Here is a 27,722-nt window from a genome sequence, read left to right as displayed (position 1 = left end):
ACTTGAACATTTAAACCCAGATTGCTCTTCCCCACTATGCCTTTTTAATATACCTTAAGTGTCAGGTTGTCCTTGTGGCAAGGTCTTAGAGGTAGAGCCAAGGAATGGAGGTGGCGAGGGAGCAGAAGACCCTTTTCTGTCCTTATCTCCTTCACTGTATCTGAGGGAATATTGAGTGCCTGGAACACGTTAGACACACACAAACACACACACACACAAACACACACACACACACACACACACTGCATGGGCCCCACTTTTTTACACAAGACTTTCTCCAGTTAAAGGGTGAATGTGCTCGTTCAATCCCCCCCTCTTTTCTATTGTATTTATTTATTTCCTGTCAGCGCTGTTCCTGTGTTTATTACGGCAATCTGCCTTTTTCTTCCCCTCCCCTTTGCCTCGCTCCCCCTCACTCTCTGAGAACACTATTACTGTAGCTGCCCCCACTGCTGCTGATGCAGATGCACTCAATTCAATTTCCCCCCACTGCTGCAATGGTGAGGGAGCGAGGGATGAGATAGGTACAGGGAGGGAAAGAGGGAAAAATGTACGGAGATGAGAAGTGTGGGGGGGGGGGGTGGCACACAGCAGGTTGACGGTGTCAAGCCCGCCCCCCCACCCTTCCCTTTTCTCTCCTCGAAGGACATTATCATAGGACCCCAGTGTAGCTCAGCACACCACAGCACAGCTTGGATCTTTCTTTCTGCCTCGGGCTCCAGCAGAGATGAGCACTTCTATACCGAGGCTGATAGACGCAGACGGTCTAATACGCAAGGGTTGATGCTTGAGCTGGTGCCACCAAGATGAGAGTAGGCTCAGAAACCCTCTGATCTCTCCCAGCTGTGCAGTTAGTATTTCAATGTGACTGTGTGTGTGTGTGTGTGTGTGTGTGTGTGTGTGTGTGTGTGTGTGTGTGTGTGTGGGTGTGTGTGTGTGTGTGTGTGGGTGTGGGTGTGGGTGTGGGTGTGTGTGTGTGTGTGCAGGGTTGCCTAATTGAAAACCTTGATTACAGCAATTTCCAAATTGCAAGAGGTGGCAATTTTAATTAGATATAAAGGTGTTTGAATGCCTAATTCCTGACCTGGAAGTTGAATTTCACTGTGACTAATTTTTATGTGTCTTTAAATGCAGTATTGCATTTACAGAAAAGCTGGGTGCACACAAATTGCGAGTCATATCCCGATAACTTTCAGAAGTATATTAGCATTCAGCATTAGAGTAGGATTTTATTGTGATTATTACTATTGTGTTTGTGTGTAGTTCATGTTTGCAGCCCATGGAGCTGCAAAGTATTGCTGCAGCAGTCAGACCACATTATCTTCTGAAAGTCACCCATCAAACACAGTTATCACTGATGCTATTGTACCATCCTTTTTCCATTACCGGTCATTCCAGTGTGTAGACTGAAGACTGAAGGTGTTGTGTCCTTTGCCAGCAGGGCCTTTAGGCTTTGGAATAATCTTCCTCAAGCTGGTGCTGTAATTTCAGTATCATCTTTTCTATCACTTCTACAGCACATTTTTAAATGCTTGCTTGCTGTTTTTATGTTCACGCTTTACTGGTGTAGTTACTTCTTTTATGTTGCTTTAATCTCCCTTGTTTTAATGATGTTCTCTGTTCACTGCGCACTGGTTTTATTTTTTATTAAATCGTGATTTAAATTTGTTTGGAAAAGAGTTCTGTTCTACAAAACTGTTATATACCGTGTTATTATAAAAGCCACTTTTCCCCTGGCTAAATCTCGTTCAGTAACAAGTTCATTGATCAATTAATGAGGAGCTTTGTCTCCTCCGGTTTATTCCACACAAAGCTTGCTCTGTTATGGGTTAAATGTCCTCATTGCTGCAGAAAGTCCTGGAGGTCAGAGAGGCTTTGACTGTTGAGAAGCGGCAGCATGTCTATGAGCAAAAGACTTCAATCAGTTTTATTAGATTTCATCTCATTTCATTTCCTTGAATGTGCATGAATATTAATCCCAATTCATAAATGTAATTTAGTGTGTTTCTTTTGAAGTATAATTAGAATGTCTGGCTGAACATGAATGGGTTTGATGGTTACAGGCTAGCCTTGGCCCCACTATGAACGTACAGCATGCATGCACATAGGCAAATGCTCTCTGTCTTTGCCCCTGTTCTCTCAAACACGTAATGCACACACACACACACACACACACACAAAGACATTTACACTAGAGATGTAACTATTAATCATGGAGACTGGGTCAGCTGTGCAAGATACAGCTGTAGCCATTCAAACGTACAGGACTGGGTGAAAGCTGGGTGGTATCATTTACATAATTTTTGACATGGAGTTTTCCTTTTCTGAGACGTTCAAAGTGGATTGTAACAACAAAATCAAACTTTTAAGTGTCTATTTTTCACATATATCTGTTTTGTATATATGCAAGGACAAAGCCATGGCATCAGCACCTGTTTTTGACCAGCCCCTTCTTGTCACACGGTATTTGAAAACCTGATTCAACAGTCAAAATCATGGACATTGATTTCTATATTAGTGTTGCTTTCTTTTTAGTCTCTCTTTCTCCCACCATGTCACACTCAGCTACAACTTCCTTTGTGAATGTAGCTACAGCTTATGCAACGTTCACTTGATATGGGAACATTCATTGGCACAACTTGATGACTCAAAGCAATGATTTGGAGGTGTTCATGCATTCAAAGTTCTTTGAAGCTGTCAAACAACAGGACGTTTTTTGTAGACTTTGGTTACTCATGATAATTATTCCCAGCTTTTTCACACTTGTATACATTTGAGTTGTTTGTTCTACAGCAAGTGAAACATTGCAATGTCAATCAGAAGCAAAAAAAAATAAGAAAGACAAAAAATTTTGGGGAACTGGAGAAGTTTATTTATGTTGTCAAAGCTCCAGAGAAATATCACACAAAGACACATCATGAGTCACAGTAAAAATGTAACACATTTTGTGGCACTGAAACAAATCAAAGCGAAATGTATCATATCAGTTTATCGTTTCGAATCACATGCTATAAGATCAAATGAAAAGTAAATGCAATCATATTGAATCGTTACCCTACTCAAAGATATCTTTCCTGTACTGAATCTCTAACTACATATCGAGATTCATGTCGAATTGGTCTAAGGAGAGATTCACATCCGTAATCTGCTCACACCGGCATCCTCTGTGTCTCTGTAGCTTTCCTCCGTTCTCCCCTTTGTTTAGTCTCTCAGAGACATACAGCAGTCCCTTTTCCTCTTTTGTTTTTCTCAGTTTGCACTTTGCCGGCTGGAGATGGGGAATAGATCAAAAGCAGAATGGATGAGCTGTTTTGCAAGATCCCCCAGTCTTAACGGATTTCAAGGCTGGGTGAGACTGTGTATATGTGGGTTGACTGTTGGTGTGTGTGTGTGTGTGTGCGTGTATGTATGCGTGTGCGTGTATATATTCATGCACATGCAAATTCATGTGTATGCGCCTGAGTGCCTCTGTGCCTGTGTGCCTACAAGTCTGCCTCTGTGTCTCTGCTTTTATCAGTCTGCACAGTGCACCCTTGAATTCCTACCAAGACTCATGAAATAATATAGTTACAGCACAAGCATAGAGGCATTATCACCTTATACGTGTTGTTTTAGTTGTCCTCCACTTGGGGTACAGTCAGGTTCACACTCACAAGAGAATACGACAGTCTCAGTTGTGCTGGCCCCCTCTGTTCTCCCAGCGCTCTCTCTTGTCCGATTCTTTATTGGATTCCCATTTCATGACACCATCGTGACCCCGAATGTTTCAGAGCTTCGTATCACTGCTCTCCTCACTGCACTTTCACAAGAAGAAAAAGCAGGGATTGAGCAGGAACGAGCTGGATGCAGTGGAAGCGGGAGCAAAGAAAAAGGAACGAGGGAATGAAATACAACCCTTAAAAGGCTCGGTCTCTCAGCAGCGCTCGTGTCTGCCCTCACACAGCCACTGGAGATGAAGACATTTGGACAGCCGGTGGTGTCGGGGTGCATGGGCTGAGCGGGGACTGTGGTTGCGAGGGCATCCATTGTTTGCTGTATGCTCACAAGGGATGCAGCACTTCGAGGACATGCAGCGCTGCTTTGAAGTTGTGTTCAGCCAGCCGAAAGACGCTCTCTTCAACCCCGAGCTTGTGTCTAATTATGATGGCAGAACAAGCGATGCCATTATTCACCATAATGCCAAATAATGAATGCGGAGGCTAGCTTTGGACTGAAATAACAAGATGTATGTATGTGTGTGTTTTACTCAGAAGTAACACACGCGGTGCAAATCACCATTTAGATTGTATTGAAACATCAGATCTTGAAAGCGCAATGAACCAGGTTGACCTTTTCTACTGCTGTGGATTAGTGACTTTTTGACCAGCAGGAACGTAGCAAGAATGCCAGAAGTGTCAGGCCCCTCTTTTTTCCGTCAGCACTAGACTCACGGCTGTGTGCTTTCCCCACTGCTCTTTTTATATATATATTTATACATATATATATATATATATTATACGGCAATGACTGCACTGCCAACCACCTTCACCACCACCTGCAACTGTCAAGCCCCTCAAGTTTGCCCGCAGCACGTCCCTGATTGGTCTCATCCCCGCTGATGATGAGTCACCATGCCAGAGAGAGGTTCTGTACAAGGATAAGCCATTTTGGAGTGTCACTCACTATTCCCCCAGGGAAAACTCACACACATATAACACACACACACACACACACACACACACTAATAGGGCGCCTTTATTCTGCAGAATACCCTGCTTATCATTTGAGATCATTGTGAGGCAGACTGGATGCGTTCTAAATATAGCTGTATCTTCATTATAGGACTGTTTAGTTTTAACCGGGCGCCAGCTGCTGAATCAACCAGTGGGTGATGTCCGCTGTTAGGGAGAAACTGCCTCTACATCTATTTCAGCATATTTTAGTCGAGCTGAGATAGCATAATGTTGTTATAAGGGGGCAAAGCAAGGCCATCTTCAGGGACCCATGAGGATATTTTACTTCTGCAGTACAGAGTGAGACATAAATGGGCATGCACACGTGTGAGCACACAGCCAGGCACACACACACACACACACACACACTTCTGTCTCGACTCAGACATAGACTAATTTGCACCGGCTTGACACCTGAATGCTTTAGCCTCGGTGTAAGTGGGCTGTATGACATTATGGTTGATAATGGGAGCTACTGCTTCTCTCAAATATGATGGATGCCTCTGTCACAGCGTAGTCTCGCCACACCCTATTGGATACGCCATTTCTGACAGGAAAATCAACCAATCCTGATGCTTCAGTGAGCAGCCACCCTAATCTTCCCCTCATGCTGTAATTCCAGGTTCCAGAATGAACCCCGGGTAATCCCTCACAGGACGCGTTGTACCTCTCTCTCTCTCTCTCTCTCTCTCTCTCTCTCTCTCTCTCTCTCTCTCTCTTCTCTCTTTCTCTCTCTCTCTCTCTCTCTCTCTCTCTCTCTCTCTTTCTTACACACACACATTCTCTGTCTCTCTCTTTCTCTGTCTGCCTTTCTCTCTGTCTCTCTTTTGCTCTCTTTCTCTCTCTCTCTCTCTCTCTCTCTCTCGTTCTCTCACCCTTATGTTCTGGCTCCCTAGCTGGCTGCTCCTCATACTTTCTCATTGATTTTCTTTCCATTCTCCAGCCTCACTGCACCTACTCAGTAAGTGACTGACATTCCCAAGCATCTGCTTTCTACTTCTCTTTTTTCTTCCGCTCCTCTCCTATTCCCTTCTCTCTTGTTATGCCCTATTCGTCTTCCTCATGCTTCTGTGTTACTCAGGAAAATAAATCATATACTCATCAGCAGTTCAGATGTATGATTTTGTTTCATATATTCACAGTGGTACTGTGTTATCTATTGTAATTGTGGTGTAAATACTAAATTGATGACACTACAAATGAGAAACATCAGTTACAGCTATTGATATTGTTGTACACAAACACAGTCTGCATACAAGTGATATATGGCAGCGCACTGCTTGCTCTCACTATGATAAAGGCTTATGACTCTAACTAATTGATCCCTCAGGTTGTGCTGGAATGCATAGTGAGGTTTTATGCATGGGATTGATACTGTTGCTGCACCAGGATTAATGTGATAGTTCACGTTCTCTTCATCTAATGTTCCTACAACCTACAGCATTGCTATACACAGCTTTTGTCAAAGGTGCTCCAAGGAAAAGGACTTATGACTGATGGTACTGGTGTTATTACCTGGCCCTCAGATTAATGGCAGACTTTGTTGGCCCCTGATTAATCATTCATCAATTTAATTAGTGGTGTATTGGTACCACTCAGACTATTAGACTCTGCACTGTCCGTTTTTATTACAGAAGTCAATGACAAAAAGTGAAATTTATCATTATTTAATGAGAATAATTAAGACATTAAAAGGTTTCTTTCTAATTGATAAATGGGTGTGCAGTGATTAGGCATTTGTGGCAGTACTTGTACATGTTTGTCATGAGCAACTGGTGTGTTTGCTCCTGACTGTACATTTTTCTGCTTACAGTAGCTGATGTGTGCATCCTCCTTCCTGTTAGCTGGAGAGAGACACATGCAGCACAGCTCTGTTTGTTCCCCTCCCAGCTCACAGAGAGTTGACGGCGCGGCCACCGTAGGACCAGTTCCTCCCCCGCCAGTGTATGCCTCTTCTCCCTTCCTGCTCACAGCTCCCTCATCTCCTACTCTTTCCTCTCTCCATCTCCTATCCCTGGGCTGGAGTCACAGAGCCACCCCACCCAATTACCCTCCCTCTCCCTCTCCCTCACCCTCTCCCGTATGCTCAGACCTTGGCTGACACCTGCTGAGCCCAGGCAAGCCGCCGGCCTCCACACCACCTCCGTGGGCTTTGACACCTGATTGCATACGCTGATTGCTGAGCACCGTATTTCACAGGTCCCTTTTGGGTCCTGCCATGTGCACATTTTCTCCCTCTCTGTTTCTTCAGGCCGTCATCAGTAGAGTGTGGAGTGTGTGCTGTGTTGTGCAGTGGTGCGGGTAGCTGCCACTGTAATCTATTTGTGTGAGCTAGGTGCTATTTCTCCCAACAAGCACACCAGCGGAAATGGAAGGCAAGATCTTTTTGATCATACTCTCAGAGGAAATCTTTGATTCCGGGAGTTCTCTCTTCCTTTTTTTTTTGCTCGCATCAGAAGTTCAGTGTTGGAAGAGTGGGTAAACGGCTTTCAAATGTAGCCACTGATTAACTTGAATGGGTTGAAATCTCTTGAGTATTTTGGCAATTTAGCCTTGAAACAAACAGTGGGAAACTTGCCATGACCAAGCTTAAAGAGCATTCTGTTTTTAGCTTTTTCTTATGAAGCCTCAAACACAAATTATCTAACAGTACCATCCTCTCTAGTCTGACTTCAATCAACAAGAATGTTTCCTAGCATGTAATCAAATAACCCATTAAGATGACATGAATTGCACCTCACCAACAATGTTTCATAACAGTGTTTGAAAAATAGATGCTTCATTTCCCCATGTACTCTTCTATGTAATATTTTCGATGAATGGAGGTTGGTCAGTATGCTTAAAGGGATATGATTTCTCTGCAGTCTTCAAGAAAGGGATGACAATGTTTAGATAACCAGGTAGATTACGCAAGAAACAAAAGTAAAATGTGTGTCAATTAAATGGAAATATTTTGATATTCAAAATGGAATAGATTTGTATAGTGTCTGTCAGGTCTAACAATAACTTTGTTTTAAGGGATATATGAAGAAATGTGACACCATTCTTATATGCTGAAAGTGCTGCCTTTTTTTCTCGTTTGCATATTGACAATATACAGGATGATTTCAGTATGAGCACAGTGGGTAGGATGACCTGTGATAAGTTATTTTGAAAATAGCAACCGATAAATTAAATCTAAACAAGAGACTAATTGTATTAACACTTGCACTCTTGAAAATTTCACAAGCCTCTAGAAAGCATCATGTTTTTTTAACCAGTACAGCAACTTTTTTTTAACAGCAACTGCAGAAATTGCTGTATTTATTATTGACATTTATATCGTGTATCTAGCTTTTCTGTGTCAGTCACATAAATGAAGCCATTACTTGTATAACCACCATGATAACAATGGAGATAAGATGGTTTCTGCTCCAGGAGGAAGACTGTGGAAAATGGATTAGCTTTATTGTTCAGGACTAGTATAATGTCCGCTAGCAGCCATTTTCTCTGCCCAGACAAGGGGACCATTAACTGGACTCCTGCTGCGGTCACACCTTCACACTGTGCCACAGCAGTGCAGCTGAGGGATGGGTGGACAAATCATTATTCACAGCAAGGAAAATTGTTTCGCTGATAGTTCTGCCTGTTATGTCACCAGCATCACATAAATCTTACCATGCAATCATCAGCAAATAAGAATTGCACAGCACGCAAACACCAACATGACATTATGTAAATACCGCATACAGCATAAGACAGGTCCAAACACTGGCATCAACACAGCAGTAGTTAATGTAGTGAGAAATGAATCACTGGAAAAGTTGGTTTCAATGTGTAAGTGAACAAAGGTAAGGGGACAAAGCTCTTGCCTTGTATAAAGTGGGGTCAGGAAGAGGAATGTATGCATCAAGGCAAAGTAGATTAACAAAGAGTTTCTTTATAGCCACTGTCATGAACATCCTGACTGGATGGATAATAGAGTACAGGATAGACAAAGTGGAGGTGGGAAAACGAATGAATGGAACAGGAGATGAGGCAGACAGATAGAGAGAGGATGGGAGGAAAGACACCGTGTGAGGTGGAGGTGTGAAGCCACCTGAGCTGCAATGAGAATGAGAATGCGGCTCTGCACCACAGGATTTGCCGGTAATTGGCTTAATGAATGCATTCTGTTGCCTCTGATTGAACACATGCCCTATGTTAGCTCCTCAAGGAGCCACACATGTTGTCTCTGTCTCATCCTACAGTCTCTCTAACTTTTGCTCTCACCTTGTCTCTTGTGTGGTATGTTAATCTCTCTATTTCCCTCTTTTCTGTTCACCACCGTCTTTGTGAAGGTCATGCTGATTCTCCTTTAGAGAGGAGGGTAAAGAAAATGCACAGGATTGTTTTTATTGGCCTTTTCCAACTGGTGAACTCAATGACTGATCTGTGTGCGCGTGTGTGTGTGTGTGTGTGTGTGTGTGTGTGTGTGTGTGTGTGTGTGTGTGTGTGTGTGTGTGTGTGTGTGTGTGTGTGTGTGTGTGTGCGTGCTCTCTTTGCAGATTGGCCAGTGGCACTCTGAAGATGGACTGTCCATGGAGAAAAAGCTCCCATCAATCAATGTGACAGACACCCTCTTCAACACTACGCTCACTATCACAACAATATTAGTGAGTAGTAAACACACACGATGACACACACACAAACGTCAGCAATTGTGAGCACAAATACTCACTTTTTCAGATTGATAGTTCCCCAAAACCCTAAATTCAACTCCTAGGCCGATCTAAAGGTGATATAGCTGACATTTTATGGCTGACAGTAAATCACCATATCCAAAACCAATAGAGCTGGCTAGTCACATGGTAATCCCAACATCATCATGGTTCCAGAAGAGTTTTGGCCCTTTATTTGTAGTACTCAAAAGTAGTAGTACTCAAAACAGCTGGGTTCAATTTGGTTCCACTCATTCAATTAATCAGAGAATTTACAATGCAAAAGAAATGAATAACTAAATTGGATTTGCATTTTGAAATTTGAGGAAAAGCAGAAAAAAACATAGGTCTAAGACTGTGTAACTACATAACAGCCTTAGCTCAGTAAAGGACTACATTTTCCATGGTGCTTTACGCACCATCACTGTTTTTGATCCATTGGCTGGCTCTCCGTGATAAAAATGTTTAAAAATTGTACAGCATTTTACAAATTCCCCAAGAGTGAACGCCTGAAAGAACAGCGGATCCGACAGAGCACAGAGCGAGTACCTGACGTGTCAAATCGGTGCTGAGGAGAGTGTGACAGTGGAACGAGCTGTTCTGATCGTATAGTATAGGTGTCATGGAAACGTATGTCTCTGATGATAAAAAAGCTGATTTTTCAACACAGATGTTGAAACATTCACAATCATTGATGATAGCGATCACATAATGGATTCTTGCTTCACCCCATAGAAGATAATCAGCCTACTTGATACAGATCGGCTGTAATCAACAGTAGAACGAAGGTAGACAGGTGGCTAACATGGGGAAAATCATTTGTTGAACCACGACACCATGTGACCTGCCAGCTCTATTTAGTACTTTCAGATCTAGACTAAGTGGTCTCTTAGGATCAGAAGATGATGCTGATGCTGTGCTATAGTGTTTCCAGATGGGACTGCATCACCGTACATCAGCGGGAGGCAATAATTCACCATGTCAGCTATTCTCAGGCTCTGTTTTAAGTAAAGACCTTGTTAACACTGGTACTTCTACTTCCTAGCTTGTCACAATTATGTTACCTGTTACATATGGTACTATAAGTAGTGCATGTTACGTGACATGTTAACACACTCCAACCATCTAAGTCTGTTCAAATGCATAAATAAAACTGCCCACTGAGCTATTTTACGTTGATTAGACGTTTAAAACACGTCTAAATGGCCATTGCCGTCTAGGCTAAATTAAGTTTAAATGGGGTTGAAAAGTTAAAGTTTATTAGATGTCTATACATAGGCAAAATTATCCTAGGCTATATGAGAGCTACGCATAGACGCAATGTTGAAATGACTTCTTGTGCTCAGATAATTATCTTGTAGGCTAGTCTACAGGACTTCTCTGGTGCATATTTTTGGTATTTACAGATGTTTATTCATTGTAATAATGTATTTACTGCTTGGTCTAAAATAGGTCTATACATAGCCGTAATGATCCTGGGCTATATGAGAGCTAAAGCATAGACGCAACGTTGAAATCACGTCTTTTGCTCAGTGGGTGAGCTGTCTTTGGCAAGGAGGAGATCTAAATAAATGGCATCTAACATAAAACATGAAGATAATCGTGTACATGATGGCTGAGATGGCCTATGAACTGGCAGCAATATCTTTGGAATGCCATGGTAAATATAGTGAAGAGGAAATAGAGAGCTACCTCTGCTCACATATCCTCAGGTTGGAGACTCACACACACACACACACACACACACACACACACACACACACACACACGCGATGGCACAGCCCCTCTGTTTTACCGGTCAGCTCTGGCTCTGATGTGTAAAACTCTGCTGGGCCAAGCAGAGAGCTGTGGGCTGTTAGCTGTTCCTTCATCCTTCGACACACACACACACACACACACACAAACACACTCACACACAGAATACTGTCATTGCCCCATCCCCTCCCGCTAGCTGATGAATCAGAAGATAAGACGTAAAGTGGCTTGTAAGCAGAGCCAAATGGCCCAATGTGTTATTCTGAGTGGCTGGCTTATCAGCTATGGAGCGGTGGGAGCAAGGGAAGGACACTTTGCCATATTTTGCTGCCGAACAACCCACTGGTCTTATTGAGACTGATTGGGATTCAGATGGAGCGGTTCATTTCACACAGGAGGGGTAGTATGTGTGTGGGGGGAAGTGTGTGTGTGTGTGTGTGTTTGGGTTGGGGGCGGGAGTACAAATGAGACAATGTTTTCACAACAGAAAAGAGGGTGTGAAAGAAAGAATTGGGCAAGCACAGAGCTTTGATTTCACTTTGGAGAGATAGAGTCCCCGGACCAAACTTCGGAAGCCACCAAGGAGCAATTTTCAGTGCCTATCACAGCTCATTCATCATGGTGTGATTGCTGTGTCGCTGTTATCTCGCTAGTGGGCAGCGGACGAGCCACAGCTGAGAGCCTCCGTAAGAATTCCTTACCTGTAGCACTGGCCTGGAAGAGAGGGTGTGTGTGTGTGTGTGTGTGTGTGTGTGTATGTGTGTGTGTGCGTGCGTACACTTACAGTATATATGGGTGCACTCTCCTGGGCTTGTGTGTGTGCGTGCGTGAGGAGTCTTGACATGTTCACCCGGCCTTTCGAGAGTAGTTTCATTACACCTACGCATGGCTGTCACCTTCCTACTTCAATTTCGCAAACAGCTCCAGAAAAAAGCAGCTGCAGAATTGATTATCACTTCACAGCAGGGCCACAAGCCATGTGTTTGTAATCATTGGCTGAGTTTGTTACAGGCACTGGTTTAGGCCTTAGTGAAATAATGTCTTTATACCTCCAGTAGCCACACTGAAGTAATAAAAAGGGCACTCTTTGCTTCCTATAGATAAAATCCTCTTGGCTGTGTTGTTTTAAGTCATTTCTGTGGTATTGCAAAGAGACTTTCTCTGTGCTCTTTATTTTCTGATTTTCTTTATTTTTTTTCTTTCTCTTTTATTTTCAAGCTTGTCTAGACATCTGCTTTCAGTTCTCTATTGTCAGCTCTTTCTGATGCCAGGTGATTGGCATTGCGGTTGTGTAAGGATAAGTATTTCAGAGCTACGAATAATGTTATCAAGTGCCACTATCTGGCTGGACAAAAAGAAAACTCCCCTTTGCAATCACTTATCAGGTCTTGACTTTATGTACTTTAATGTCACCTGTTTTCTATATGTGTCAAATCAAAAACTACTGATAGAAGATGAGCTGTCTTTCTTTCTTTAAAGAGAGAAATGTGTACTTTTTTTTTGTTTCTTGTATTCCACTAATGCATACTGCTACGTGACGTGCAGAGCCTTTGTGGGAGAGAGTCAGTAAACACACATGATATCTCAGACACACAAGCATGCATGTACACACACATGCATAGAGTCACAGGTCAGTGAATGCGATTCTGATTGGGTCTGGTTTAATCAGAGGATAAAACAGGTTTTTCCATCTCTACTCCATCAGACCACAGTAGGATCACCACCTGCACTGTTACAGGCTCATCCAATATACTCTTGGAGATTTGAATTTGAAACCATTTATTTTATTAACCTTATCTTTCACAGGCATGCAGAGATGCTTGTGATTCCAATGGAACGCAATGTAGATTGCCATGGATTGCATATTAGTCATTCATACCTGCAGTGCGTAAATGCCAAGACGAGCACAGTTTTTAGTGCTACAATAGATAGAAAAGCATCAACTGTAATGGCTTGTTTCGATACCCTCACCATTACTGTCAATATCGTAGAGACAAGCATCCTATTACCTTTTGAGACAGACAACTGGCCTCATTTATGATTTCAAGGTTAAAATGGCCGCATGAGTAATAATAATAATGGGAGAGTTTTTCACGGTCTGTCCTCACTGGCTCCCTGTAAATGCATGTATTTATTAGAAAGTCCTGCTTCTAACTTACAAATCATTACATAGCCTTGCATTGGGTCTCGGACTCGTTATTTCCCGTATTTGAAAGAAATCAGATGGAGCAGAGCCTTCCCTATGGGGCCACCTCCCACTTGAGGAAGCTTCCTGCCATTGTTAGGGAATCAGACAGTCTCAGTATTTAAATCCAGACTCAAGACCCAATTACTCGTTACAGCCTGAAACCTGCCCTAGCCCCCCACCTTATCAGCCATTCTTCTACGTTTGTCTACTTCGTTGCACTCTATCATTCTCTAACTTCTCCTGCCGACTTCACTCGTGTTGCCGAGTGCTCTCCTATCCGTTCATTCTCGTCTTGGTAGGAATTCAAGAGTGAACAGTACAGACTGATAAAAGCAGAGACACAGAGGCAGATTTGCAAGTGCACAGGCACAGAGGCACTCAGGCATGTACACATGAATTTGCAAGCACACACACACAGAGACACATAACATCTGTCCCCATTTCTTGCAGTTTGTTATGTACTTGTTCTCTCATGTTCTTTTCATCTATGTATTTATTTGTATTTTTGTGTCCTTTATTATTCTGTGAAGCACAAAACTATTTGTTCAAAGTGATTTATAAAAAATTGATTTGACCCGGCCCTTTTTCTTCTGACCTAGTATTTTCTGAATATTGTCAGAGCTTCAGTGGCTCCTCTTCAAACAGGACTGCTAAGCCCTGTGAGAGAATTATATATCTCAACTGGCAGTTTGCTAGGCTCTGGAGAGCACCTTTTTAAGAAGAGGAAAAAAGTTAGATAGAGGAAGAGGGAAGCGAGGAGGGGTGTGTGAAGACACCTTGAACACCCTGAGGTTTAAAAAAAAAAAAAAAAAAAAAAAGGGGGAAACTCCGTTGTGTGGTGTGAAGTTGAATGGTACCCACCAGTGCACCTGGCACAGTGTGTGTGTGTGTGTGTGTGTGTGTGCACGCGCTTGTGTACATGCAAGTGTGTGTTTGTTCCGCCAAAGTTATCAGTCCACACCCAGACTCCACATGGCCTGGGAATAAGAGCCAGTTTTAAAAAGTCTGCATTTCTTTATAGCTTCAAACTCATAGCTTTATTGCTATTTTGCTGCGGTGTGCAAAAGAAGGTAGATAGAATTTCTTTGTGATTTTGCCTTCATGGCAGACAGCGCTTTTATACCTTAGTATAGACTTTTCATACTTTTATTTTTTTTATATTTATATAGTTTTTATATAATTTTGTTCTCTACTTTACAGAAGCCTCCGGCTGAAGTGGCTGTTTCAGTGTTTGTGAGTGTTTAGTGGAAGTTTTTTGGAGAAGTGAGGACGATCTGCAGTAGATACATGATCAACTTTTGATAGCAGCACTCTAACCCGGCACATGTAGGGTTAATAGAGGGTTTTAGCCTCTGGCTTTTACCTGCCATTTTCATAGAAACCACTGGAGCCTGAGAGAGAGAGAGAGAGAGAGAGAAAGAGAGAGAGGGGCAAATGACAAAGAAAGAAAAAAAAGAACAGGAGAGAAGGGGGAAAACGTTTTTGGCTCGATAGCAGTCAGCCAGTCCCTGTGTTATTGATTGCTGATGGGTTTTTACTGGTGTGATTGATGGGTGTGTGCCAGGTCTAATTTTATTAGTCTGTACTTAACCAGGTCAACACAAATGGAGGGAGGGAGAGAGACAGAGGCTGTATTTCCCAGCCCTACTCCAAGAGGTTCAGCTGCCTAATGGCAGGGGCCATTTGTTATAAATATAGAATGCTTTTACCCCTCTTCACACACATCAATCAACAAGTGAGGCTGGAATTACGGTTGTTGTTTAATTAAGTGTTGTAGTAGGACACACGCATGTATTCACGCACATTACTGGCTCTCTGCTTGGTGGATGTGAAGACCCATTAATTGAATCTAGCTGGCTTGTTTGTGTCTTGATCTCTTTCCTCCCTCCGGTCCTGCAGGGGTAATGTGCAAACTCGTCTATGAAAGTCAACCTCTTTAATAAGCCAGTTTTGCCAGAAAACGGAAGGAGAGGGAATGCGTCCAGCTCAGCCTGGCTTGACTGTAAGTCAGTGCTTGAAAAACTACAGCAGTTTGTGAGCTATGAAATTAGCATTTATATTATGTCTCGTGCATGAGCGCTGCAGAGGTGTCACATCAGGCCAGTGAGGTGACATGCGTAGCTGCTTTAATGAGTTAATGAACAGATGGATAGATTTACATTTATAGAGTGGTACATGCAGTCACTAACTGGCTGGCTGATAGCTCGGCTGGCTTGCTGACTGAGTCGAAGCCCAACAGGCCTTTTGTTGTCTCATCACCTGTTTACATGCAGATGTGCAGCTCATTTACCTTACATTACTGTACCTCACAATATGGCACCTTGTCAGCTCTCTCTCTCTCTCTCTCTCCCTCTCTGTCTCTCCCTTCGCTTCTGTAATAAATTGTGACTACTGTTGCTCTACAGCGTGTCTAGTTAATCGCACTATAAGGCTGGTTGGATTCCCTGAATCCATATGAAGAGATTTCCACAGACGGACCAATCAGGCTTCATCCCACAGTAGTAGTTTTATTGTCATTCTCATCAGAGCAGAGCAGACGGCTTGGCTCTTCTGTCCAGTGATGGAGTAAGAAAGAGTCCAGGCTGACCAATTAGGTGTCAAAGTGACCATCCACACCCCATTCCAGAGCTACAGGTGGAACCAAACTGTTGCTATGCCAACAGTAACAGTTGTCATGCCACCTGATGGGCACCAAATTCAGAATGTTCCCAATTTTAGTGTAACGATTCTTTCTGTGGCTTCCACTGTGAGGCAAATCAATCTCCAGTCAACCAGCCACCATACAAAACAGTAGATCCAGCTGTGAGGATGACAAAACAATTTCAGTTCCTCTGCCTTAAAACACTGCACCCCTGCTACATGCCACATTACGGTGTGCGCTTTGTTCTCCTTTAGACTGTCACAGTGGCTTTAAATGGCTGACTACACATGTGACTCTGTGAGGTCTGCGTTAAATTGCTCACACCCGCTGAAAGCTTTTTGTGTGCAGTGAACAGAAGTAGTCCACAGTCTCCTACACAACACATCATGTTTTTACAAAAAACTGTAAGCTAGTACTTGGTTTTTGCATGAGCACACAAACTCATGTTGCTAAGTTTTGTTTTTGTTTTCAAATAAATATTTGGTATTTGCATCAGCAACAGTGACGAAAATTGAATGTCATTTCTCTTCTGTTTTCTTTGTTTTTATGAATACAGAATGTCAGAAAAGCAAAGTACAGTGACTTGTTAAAGGATAAGGCTGGTGTTTTTTAATGCATTGCTTACTGTCAACAAATCCTATGAAAATAACAAAATCAGCAATATTATTATTATTATTATTATTACCTTTATTTAAACTCGAGAAAATCATTGAGGGCTGGCCCTCATTTACAATGATGTTGAGTATAAAAGATATAAAATAATAATAAAAATACAATAAAAGAAAACAATCAATTCAAACAAGTATATAAGTACAGTTAGTAAAAGATACAAGATACAAAAAACAATCAATTAAAACAAGTATGTATGTACAGATAATAAAAGATACAGGATACAAAATATAAAACAAATCAATTAAAACAGGTGCAAACAGAGGTTAAGTGGTTAGTGATCATAGATTTAAATTGTCCAAGGGTTACTGAAGTATCAATTTTTAGGGTGCTCTGCAAAGAGTTCCAGGCGGTCGGAGCATAAAAACAAAAAGATCTCCCAAGCTCAGTACAAACTCTCGGGACTTGTAGTGAAAGCCAGTCATTAGGCCGAGTATGATGTGGTCGAAAGGACCAGTCTAACATAGATGTGATATAAGATGGCAGCTTCCCAATAAGGGCCTCGTAGATAAATAAATACATATGCTTATCACGTCTCTCAGACAGAGAAGACCACCCAACTTTTTCATGCAGGATGCAATGATGAGTGCTATAAACATCACCAGTAATAAACCTAAGAGCAAAATGGTAAACAGCATCCAAGGGCTTAAGAGTAGAGGCAGAGGCATAATCCATGACAGAGAGAAAAACAGCTTCAGCAGTCCTTTTCCTACAAAACACAGGAAAGTTAGTTCTATTTCTATACAAAAAAACAATTTTCTGTCGTAATATGTTGACAAGATTGTCTATATGAAATTTGAATGTGAATTTGTCATCTATCCAAATACCAAGGTATTTATATTCTGTAACTCTCTCAATAATGGATCCTTGTACAGTGGAAATATGAAAGTTTTTGCCACCATTATCTCTAACTCTAGAAAATAACATAAACTTAGTTTTATGTGCATTAAGTACAAGTTTAAGATCATTAAGTGCAGCTTGGAGAACGTCAAAGGAGTGTTGCAGCTAGCTGAGTCTGCAATACAATACAATATTGTATACATGTGCATGGCAATTAGTTAAAGATTAAAAAATATTATTAATATAAATTGTAAAAAGAACTGGACCCAGAATTGAACCTTGTGGAACACCCTTAGTTATCGGTAAAAACTCTGAACGAATAGTTCCCAAGTTCACTGACTGCTGCCAATCAGATAGGTAATTCAGGAACCATGCATAAGCACTTGAACTAAAACCAACATTATTTAAAATATATAAAAGCAAGGAATGATCAACAGTGTCAAATGCCTTGGAGAGGTCCACAAAGATGGCCACACAATGTTTTTTCTCATCCAAGGCATTGATAATGTCATTCACAACCAAAGTGATGGCAGAAACAGTGCTGTGCAAAGGCCTTAACCCGGATTGATGCGGACTCAGAACAGAGTATGCGGTAAGAAATTTCTTAAGTTGACAATTTACCAGTGACTCTAGAATTTTAGCCAAACAAGACAATTTGGATATTGGTCTATAGTTATTTGGATCACTCCTTTCTCCACCCTTATGCTGGGGGACAACATGAGCAGTTTTCCAGACACTGGGAACTACACCAGTAGAAATAGAAAGGTTAAAAATGTGAATTATTTGCTCAGCAATTAGTGGAGCAGAAAGATGAAGGAAAAAAGAATCCAAATTGTCTTCACCAGTAGATTTCTTAGGATCAATGGTTTGAAGAACCTCAATAACTACGCTGAGAGAGACAGGATCTAGAATAAACTGAGAGGCATAATTTGTAGTAGGTACATAATGATTAATGAAAAGATGGTCAATATTAGTAGAAGGCGATTCCCTATTCTCATCCTTAAAAATGTGGCCAGCTGCTGCAAAGTGTCTATTAAAGGCAGAACAGATCTCACTATAATCATGTACTAAGCAATCATCAAACTTGACATGAGTAGGTAGAGAGGCAGCAGAAATGCTATTATTAGATTTTACCACTTTCCAAAATTTTGCAGGGTTTGAATAAGAGCTAGAGACCAAGTTCAAATAATAATCAGATTTAGCCTTTCTCACAAGGGACGTGCATTTATTTCTAATCTTTCTATATGAAGCCCAGTGGGATGCCAAGCTTTGTTTCTTGCCATGAATAAGGTTGATAGTTCAGGGGAAAACCATGGACTAGATCTTTTTTTCACTCTAATCTTTTTAAAAGGTGCATGCTTATTTACGATAGAGAGGAACGTATTTGTAAAAAAAATCTAAAGCTAATTCAACATCAGGAATTCCAGATGTAAGATTAATGTCGCTATCATAGAGATCGTTTAGAAAAGCTTGTTCATTAAAATTTCTTACATTTCTCTTAACTATAATTTGTGATGAAGTTCTCTTCAAGTGTGTGTTCCTAATACATGCAATAGGACAATGATCACTCGAAAACACCACTTGCAATGATATTGTTACTCCTGTTAGAAAAAATTAAATCAATTAGTGTAGATCTTAAAGGGTTCTTCAGATTAGGCCTGGTGGGTTCATTGATCAACTGAGATAAATTGAGGCTAGAAGAAACCTCCTTTAAATAATCAGAAGCAACTAGTCAACCAATCAATGTTAAAATCTCCCAAGACTATCATTTCCGAGTTGGTATACCGGGAGAGTAACTCTGCCAGATAATCAATAGACCCAGCATCAGCTGAAGGAGGTCTATAAATCCCAATTACAACAATGGAGTTATTAGACCCAATATTTATCTTTAAGGCAATAAATTCAAAACGTTTGGGCACGGTAATGGCGTGTAAGATAGAAACAGAAAAGCAAGATTTGACATAGATGGCCAATGATTTTGTTTTGCCAACAAGTCTCATCCATGTAGCCGGTGCCCAATGAAGCCATGTCCCAGCAGCCATAGAACTCCACTGTATTAAAAAAAAACGATTAAAACACGTCAAAGAGCCATGCCATTGCTCTGGGCAGCATATTTCATCATCGCAACGCACCGGGCCAGCTGGCTTTTTCCTCAAACAACTTAATAAGCTGGCTGTAAAATGTTTGCGATCTCAGGAAAGTAGTTCCGTAACACCAAAAATTGTCCCCGGCGTAATGAAGAATTTGTTCCCATTTGAATGTGATTTGGTAACAACTACGACAGCCTGACTTTTCGTGGTAACAGTTAGCGATTTTTAAAATTGAAACTATGTCTTTGTGAGCTGTATTTCAAGGTTTTTAGCTTACAATTGGAGCCAATGACTTCCGGGTTGATGGCTAAAAATGGTACGTGGGAAGTCAGAAAGTAACGGGAGTAGAGCAAACGCATTGTTGATTTTGTTATTTTCATAGGATTTGTTGACGGTAAGCAATGCATTAAAAACACCAGCCTTATCCTTTAATCATTCTGATGTTATGGCAGGTAATAAGTCAGTCTTTGCTGGTTTTGCAAGTTGAGTGCAGGGAGAAAAGAATGGCAAATTGGCACAGAGGGCTTGCCTTTTTATGATATAATGGAGCCTGAACACACCAGTTTGACAGTTGCATTATTTTAAAAATACAACAATAAGGGTGGCACAAAAATACATCATCGTGGTGCTCTTTAAATCATCCTACTATGTCAACATAATGACAAAACAAGACATAAATAAACAGACAGTTGAACAGAGAGTTGGTTCTCTAAAAGACAGGTTGTAAATATAGTGTTGGGGGTGCAGGACAAAGGTCTTTGTGTGTGTGTGTGTGTGTGTGTGTGTGTGTGTGTGTGTGTGTGTGTGTGTGTGTGTGTGTGTGTGTGTGTGTGTGTGTGTGTGCGCATACGTGTGTGTGCGCATACGTGCATGTGAGAGTGCGTGCGTGCATGCATCCATGCTCGTGTGAGTGGAGGTGCAGCCCTGCATGACACAGAGTGAAAGAGGAAGAGTGCTTTTGTTTCCCAGCCAAGTTTTTCTGGATATAACAGATGACTCTGTACCTGATTTTAGGAGCCTAGCTGCCTGGCTCCTCTTCAAATCCACCAATCTCAGTTTTCATAGCAGACAGTAAACCTGGTATGAGCTATGACCTCCAAAACACATTTGTGATGTTGCATCCGTTCCTCCTGTTTGCACCCTGTAAAATATTCAGTTAAATTCTGTAAAAACTATTGTATTCTACAGTAAAATGTAGCACAATGTATGAATGTCAATCCGGTTTCCATCTTAAATCTACAATATCTATAAATTGCACTCTCACAAATGCTCTACTATGAAAAGAGCTAAGACTGTCACATTTTAGTGCATCTTATAAACATGGGGATCCAGGTTCAAACCACCTTTTGTAGACTTTCAGTTGAAAGTGCATATAATCCAACTGTGTGTGTGTTTTCAGGAGAATCCATATGTGATGTTGCGCCAGAACTACCAGCAGCTGGAGGGCAATGAACGCTACCAAGGCTTCTGTGTGGACATGCTGAAGGAGCTGGCAGACATCCTCAAGTTCAAGTATCGCATCCGACTGGTGGGGGACGGGCTGTACGGGGTTCCCGGAGCTAACGGCACATGGACCGGCATGGTTGGAGAGCTCATCTCAAGGGTAATAGAAATCACGTGCACCGACTAGTGTAGGCTGTGAACAAGCTATTAACATATGAATTTATATGCACACTCATACTTAAGTCCTTCACACAGGCATTCATACATGCACAAACAAACACTAGAGCTAAGAGCTAAGCAGGTGCGGCATTCAGCTCTCATATAGTCAACAGCTAGCAGATTTCTCCCATGTCATACACTCATTTTTTTTTCACTCAGCACTTGCCCTTTTCAGCTTAAGCATTGTATTTTCCAAAGCAGTCACGGCTTGTTGGTGGCTTGTTTCCTGTCAGCTCCTTTCTTAAAGCCTTTTGAACTGACCTTAACAGACTTTATTTCTGAATCAGTCTATGTTGCTGGTGTTAAATCTCTGAGTGAGGTCCTACAGTCCCCCGGCCATGCTGTATGTAGCTGTTAACAGGCAGATACAGTTATGTAATGGGGTTGAAGGGAGAAGAGGGGGAAGGAAATGGAGAGGACTAAGGCATAAGAACAGGAGGAGGAAGACTGGAGCGAGGGGATGAGAAGAGGGGGTAAAAAAAAGGAATGGAGGTGTTAGGGAAGAATGAAGGAGAGAGGGATGGAGTCGATCTTAAGAAGTGATCTGTCTTAATTCTGTGGGCTAATGGAGGGCAAAGCCATTAAGGACGTAAAGCAAGGAGTGCCTGCTCCTATTATTGTCACAGCCTGCCCCCTCTTGTAAGTTGCCTCTGGCTGGCTGGCTGACCTTCAGAAGGGCCATTGTAAAAGTCGACATGTGTCTCTGACAACTACTTGGGCTAGAGAGTGGCAAGGCAAGAGAGATGGTGCCAGGGGGACAAAAACTAAAGGAGGGAGGTGCTTGAGAGTGATTTGTCATGGGATGGGGGACATCTGAGGGGGATGTGCCAAAGGGGAGAGAGAGGCTTGTGCTTGATGTTTGGTTAAAGGCTCAGAAAGGAGGTAAGAGGAGTGAAAAAGATGGCTGGATGAAAAGAAAGATTGTGAAAGAAAACAAAGGGACAGCCATGCTTGCAAGCAGAATGGATAAGATGAAAGGACATGAATTATGTACTTGGTAGCAGCAAAGGAGGATGGCCAGGGGTTAGTCAGGACAACAGAGGCCTGTGTCACCGCCAGTGAGCTTCACACTCTGAACAAAGTTCCACTATGCAAGGGTGATTAGTTAGACGGGTGTCAGACAAGCTGCACTTACAATCAGACAGGCCAGAGGCAGTCCAGACCAAAGTCTATCTGTGTCCTGCTCCCTTAATCCACAATGCTGCAGTTAGTGGAGAATGGCAAATCTCCAAAGAGCAACAGAGGGGCAGACTCCACTCTTCAGGTAATGTCAAATGCCACATCCAGAAACTTCAAAGCTAATGTTTTATTCATCCCTCACAGTCACAGCTTTTTGATTTTTTCTTTCTTTTTTTTATCCGTTTTACCGGGTTAGCATGATATGGTTGAATGAAAGTGGAAACAGGTATGGTAGGGCAGGGGCAGAGAGAATAGCGGTGCAATATTGAACAGACGACTGTCTACATTGTGGTTGGGGTTTTTTTTTGTTATAGTAGAAGGCATAAAAGCGGGCAGGCAGAGGAGTCCGGTAATCAATATTAATATTCTATAGCCGCATAAATATTTCAGCAGTTGTTACGACTGTGTGTTCATTTTTCAAAGGATGAGTGACTTTCTTTGTTGAAATTGCCTGCATGATTGTTCCCTGTGCGTGGGCTGCCTTCCGGGGCTGGGAGCAGGCGGATCAGACTTTCAAACTACGGAGTGAGAAAGATGAAGCAGAGGCTGGGGAGCGACTGGAGGTGGAGGGGGAGAAGCCTGGGGCTGAGGCCAAGGCAGCGGTGGATGTTGGGTCTGAGTCTGGAGTGTTGTGGGCTGGGGCTCGGCTAAAGAGAGCAGAAATTTAAGTGGAATGCACTAATTGAATCAGAGACAGAGTGAGATTAGGGTTTGAGGTACAGCGTGTCACTAACTACCTTGTGCTAGTCAGTTTGAGCCTGCATTATGAAAGCAGGCGTTTGTTGAAGACACATATGTCACATTGTAAATATATTTGAATAATCATAGTTCAGAGACACTTACATCAAAGGAGTTTGGACCATTTATAGCACAAATGGTTATACAGTTGTATTGGTGGAAAAGGCTATATGGTGGAAAAGGCTCTGCTCTTGAGAATGCTCCCCAAATGAATCCAAGCAGCATGCAAGAGATTCTGCGGGGAGAGCAATAAACCCCCCAAGGCATAGTAGACATATCATTAATAATATGAAAACCAACATAACACCAGATATAATTCGGAGATAGCTTGCACAAGCATCCTGTGTACAGATAATAGCAGGAGCAGGTCGGGGTGGTGGAGGGAGTTTGCATCGGCTTGGGTCAACAGCAGCAGTGGCATGAATGAGCAGCAGTGTGAGCTTATATAGTGATGACAGTCAGCTGTTTGGATTGGACAGCTGATAGCCAATCAGCTGATAGCCAATCAGCTGATAGCCAATCAGCTGATAGCGTGCACAACTTCAGTGTTCTGCCTGAATGCTCCATAAAATACATGATTTGTTTGCATAATATTGTACTATTCAGCTTGGGATACTGTTGAAATATTGACTGTAATTTTGTACAATGGCAAACAGTAGTTACTACTTATAGTATTAGTTTTAAATATCAAAGGACCAGGGTTTAGATGTCAAGATATATTAAGATAAATTATACCCATAAATGCTTCTAAATCATGTACTGTCTACCTCTGTACAGCACTGTATTGTTTTGTTGTGGAAGAAGATAAACTTTCAGTTACTGGGAAGTATAGTAACTGTTGCAGCGTCCTGACATGGAGATGCAGGGGCTGGGACTGTGGCTCAGGTGAAGACTAAATATGCAAGCTTTCTCAGACAATTACAGACAAATATTTGCAGTGCATCAAAGCACCTGGGGATCAGTATTTCAGATGGGGAGCTGCTCTAACCAAGGCTCACTCTGGACTGATTATCTTGGCCCTGGCCACACACAGGCATACGCTCACACACACTACATACACAGCATCAGCTTCAGCAATAAGCTTAGCTCTGCTCCAGTACTGTATGTCGTGAACAACCTCTGCCCTTGAATCAAGGCTACAGCATTTCAATGAGCCACGGAGGACCTCCTTCACAACATGGGTCAGGAGGTCAAATCAATTAAATTCAGTTCAGAAACATGGAGGGGGGCACAGTTGTAGCAAAAATGTGTTGCTTTTGTCCGAAAACACAAGAAAGCAAATTGTTTCAGCCATTGTCCAGGATTTGTGAGCCTAAGCTCTGTCTTTTCCTTGAGGTGTAGGTTTAGCGAGGGAGAATGTTAAATTGTTTAGAAAAGTATTGCAACTCCAATTTTTATCTTCTCAGAAGTTCAGTCGACTGCCTGGATTAAATAAATGAATGGCTGCGGAACTCCTGCACTACCATCCAGAAATGGTCTAATCGCCTAACTAGGGCCCCTGTCAACATCTACTGCTGTCTAACCACCAGCAGCAGCTCCTGCCTCCACAGCTTGATTGGTCAAAATTACACTGCTGATGAATTTGAAGGAGCAATTGGAGATTCAAAGGTTTGAAATTACAGCAAAGTATAGGTTTCTGTTGAAGAGCTTCTTTTGTGTAAGACAGAGATGTGTCTCTCTCTCTCTCTTTCTCTCTCTCCCTCTCTCTCTCCTTCCTCTTTGCTGTTGTGAAGCAGAGAGGCAGCCTTGAGATAGAAACAGTGGGTTGTGGGTTTTGAGTGGCATCTGCAGCGCTGCAGCAGGGTTCTCCTCTCCTCTCTCTCATCCTCCCATTCCTCTCACTCTCGCCAATCCTCTTAGTTCTCCTGCAGAGGACAAAGAGCAATGTGTTGTTGCTTTCACACTTTGCTCCTCAGGGAGATGAAAAATCCCTTGCAGTTGCACTTTGCTGGCCTGTATTATTAGTGGGGAGCCATCCAGTATTCACTGTACATTGACCATTTCTATGTGTGTGTCTGCGTATGTGTGTGTGTGTCTGTGTGTGTCTGTGTGTGCGTTTCGAAATGTGTGTTATACCACTGGCTGACTGGCTGCTTTGTCAAGTGATTTGTCTTGACAGTGTTCCCTTGGCCTGGCACAATGGCTACCCAGGGCTCTCTGGTGCCCTGAACGCAAACACACACACACACACACACACACACCCACGCACTGCCAAGGCTGGATTATCCTCACCACAGATAGTGTTATTGGCAGACAAAGAGGCTATTGGATACAATAGGGCATTATTAGGGAATTAGCAAGTAGTAGGCCACTTCTTATGTCACCCTCATCTTCTTTTCAAGCACTCAAATTATTGGTTATGTCATGCACTGATGTTTGTGGGTGTGAGTGCACACAGGAGATGTCCTTGCGGTCATCTTCAGTGTGCCTTTGTGTGTATGTCTCTGAATAACTTTTGTCTGTGTTTACATGATGTACATACTGTGTGTGTTTCAGAAAGCGGACCTGGCAGTCGCAGGCCTCACCATCACAGCAGAGCGCGAGAAGGTCATTGACTTCTCCAAGCCCTTCATGACCCTCGGCATCAGCATCATGTACCGTGTCCACCTGGTGAGTTAACCCCCCCACCCCACCCCACCCCCGCTCACCTATCGCACTGCCTCACATACAGCTTGCCGGGAGTCCACAGCAGGCAGTCAGCCATGTCTAATGGCTTACCTGCAAAAGAAGCACTCTCCCTCGGCCTATAGAGTCTATCTGTCTGAGTCTATCTAAATCCCTCCATAAACTCTCCTCTTCTGCAGCATATCGCCTCCTCTGCCTCTCAGCCACTCCATCTCCCCTGCTTCTGTGTCCCTTCTCTTCAGCCAGGCTCTGTCCTCTGTCTCTGCCCTCCCCCCTCCCCCCTCCCTCCTCCACCCTTCTGTCTCCCTTTCTTCTCCTTCATCCTTCCATCTTCCTTCCCCTTCTGTCCCAGCAGTCTTCACTTTTTAACACTATCCAGTTCTTTTCGCTTCTCCTCTGTTCCCCTATTTCCTCCTTCTGTCACTCTGTCCCCCCCCGTCCTTCCGGCACCAGATGGTGTGTTTTACGGTGTGAACTTCCTGATGAATGTTGCTGTTTCACGGTTGTTCCCTGCTTGCCCTCTGATTGGGTCTGGCCATCTTATTCACACCAATAACGCCCTCCATGGCCCACAGAGAGAAAGCACAGGCAACAAACGGTGAAACAACAGCAGTGGAGGTGGAAATGAGCCAGTGTGTGCAGAGCCCCTGGCCCATTAATCATCAGTCCTCCCCCAAAACCCAAGGTGACACAGTGGGGCCCGGTATGGCGCTAGCCACAGGCCGTATGGAGGTGTTTTGGCACCAGCACGAGCTAACATTAGTGTAGCGTCCCAGTGGGGCGTTTACCCGCCTTTCCTCTCACTCCTCTCTCCCCTTCTTTTAAATCCCCCTCCATCCCGCTATTCCTTTCTCTAGTCGGCGCGCAACGCTAATAGGTATAGCAGTGAGGGACTCAATTGAGCTCCAACAGTTGGGGAGAATCAATCGATGCTAGCAGCAGGTGCTGTGTTAAATGGGCCGCTGCGTAGCGTATCACCTCTGAAGTGGGAGGCAAGCAGGCAGGCAGGCAGGTGGCAGGATGAAGAGGTGATAGGAGGCTGATGTCCCTCAGGGCCGGCGCTGTGCAGAGTCACATGGTGGAATTAGCACAGACTTGTCCCAGTTGACCCCCTATAGCAGGGTAAGAGGTCAATAAGAGAGAAAGAGAGAAGGCTCTTATTAAGATAAGGAACGGTTGCATGGAGCTTTTGGAGGGATAGAGAGAAGAGAGAAAGGGTAAAAGATAAGAGGGAAAGTGAAGACAGCTGTCCTTTCTCTCTTCCACCTCCATTCCCTCATTCTGTCTTCTTACTCCACCATTGCCCCTTGGCATTTTCTCAGATCTGACTCAGTCCCTCAGCATGGCTCTAAAATTCGATATTTGAATTTCTGTGACTGCACTTGCTTAGTTCTAATCCGCTGACTATTGATCTGAGACACAGTGATTTCTACAACGGGGGGTTGCTGCTTATTTCAAACTTTAAATGAAAATTTCAGTCTGATCAATAAGAATGGAATGCAATAAAATAAAGGCGCCTGTTGGGTATTAATTACCTGCAGAGACTATTGGCTGTTTAATCTCCATTTCTCCTCTCTCTCTCTCTCTCTCTCTCTCTGCCTGTCTGTCTGTCTGTATATCTGTCTCTCTTCTCTCTCTCTCTCCTACTCTCTCACTTATGCACATGTTGAGCCAATGGATATGGACAATATTGCCTTGAGCTTAGATAGGGATTGGCAAATGGGACAAAATTAATGAGAATAACATGCATGAAAGCATTAGCAATAAAAAAATATAGTAAAAAAAACAAAATCTGTATTACCAAGGTATTTCAAAATATCTCCCATGTATTATGGCCTTTAGAGTTATGAATCCAGATGTAACCCAGACCGACAGCCTGACAGGCTTTTCTCATCAAAACCTTCCCTCACATTTCACTCTGCACCTCTACAACACAAGGCCATA

General features: G+C 42.8%; 1 protein-coding gene across 1 annotated transcript in view; it reads left to right on the top strand.

Moving 5' to 3' along the window:
• The window catches only part of grik4 (glutamate receptor, ionotropic, kainate 4), a gene marked incomplete at its 5' end in the record, with an annotated part of 106,900 nt that overhangs the window by 66,229 nt on the left and 12,949 nt on the right, over positions 1 to 27,722 (top strand). Inside the window, 3 exon segments of the mRNA XM_071520537.1 lie at positions 9,239 to 9,346; positions 20,974 to 21,177; positions 25,650 to 25,763. Coding sequence (XP_071376638.1) covers positions 9,239 to 9,346; positions 20,974 to 21,177; positions 25,650 to 25,763 — 426 coding nt within the window.

The sequence above is a fragment of the Centroberyx affinis genome, unplaced genomic scaffold, assembly GCF_046629955.1.
Source record: "Centroberyx affinis isolate AG114_WGS23_722 - 3 ecotype Tasmania unplaced genomic scaffold, CSIRO-AGI_Caff_v1 ptg000807l_1, whole genome shotgun sequence".
Taxonomy (NCBI): Eukaryota; Metazoa; Chordata; class Actinopteri; order Beryciformes; family Berycidae; genus Centroberyx; species Centroberyx affinis.
This window is presented reverse-complemented; position numbering and strand designations above follow the sequence as displayed.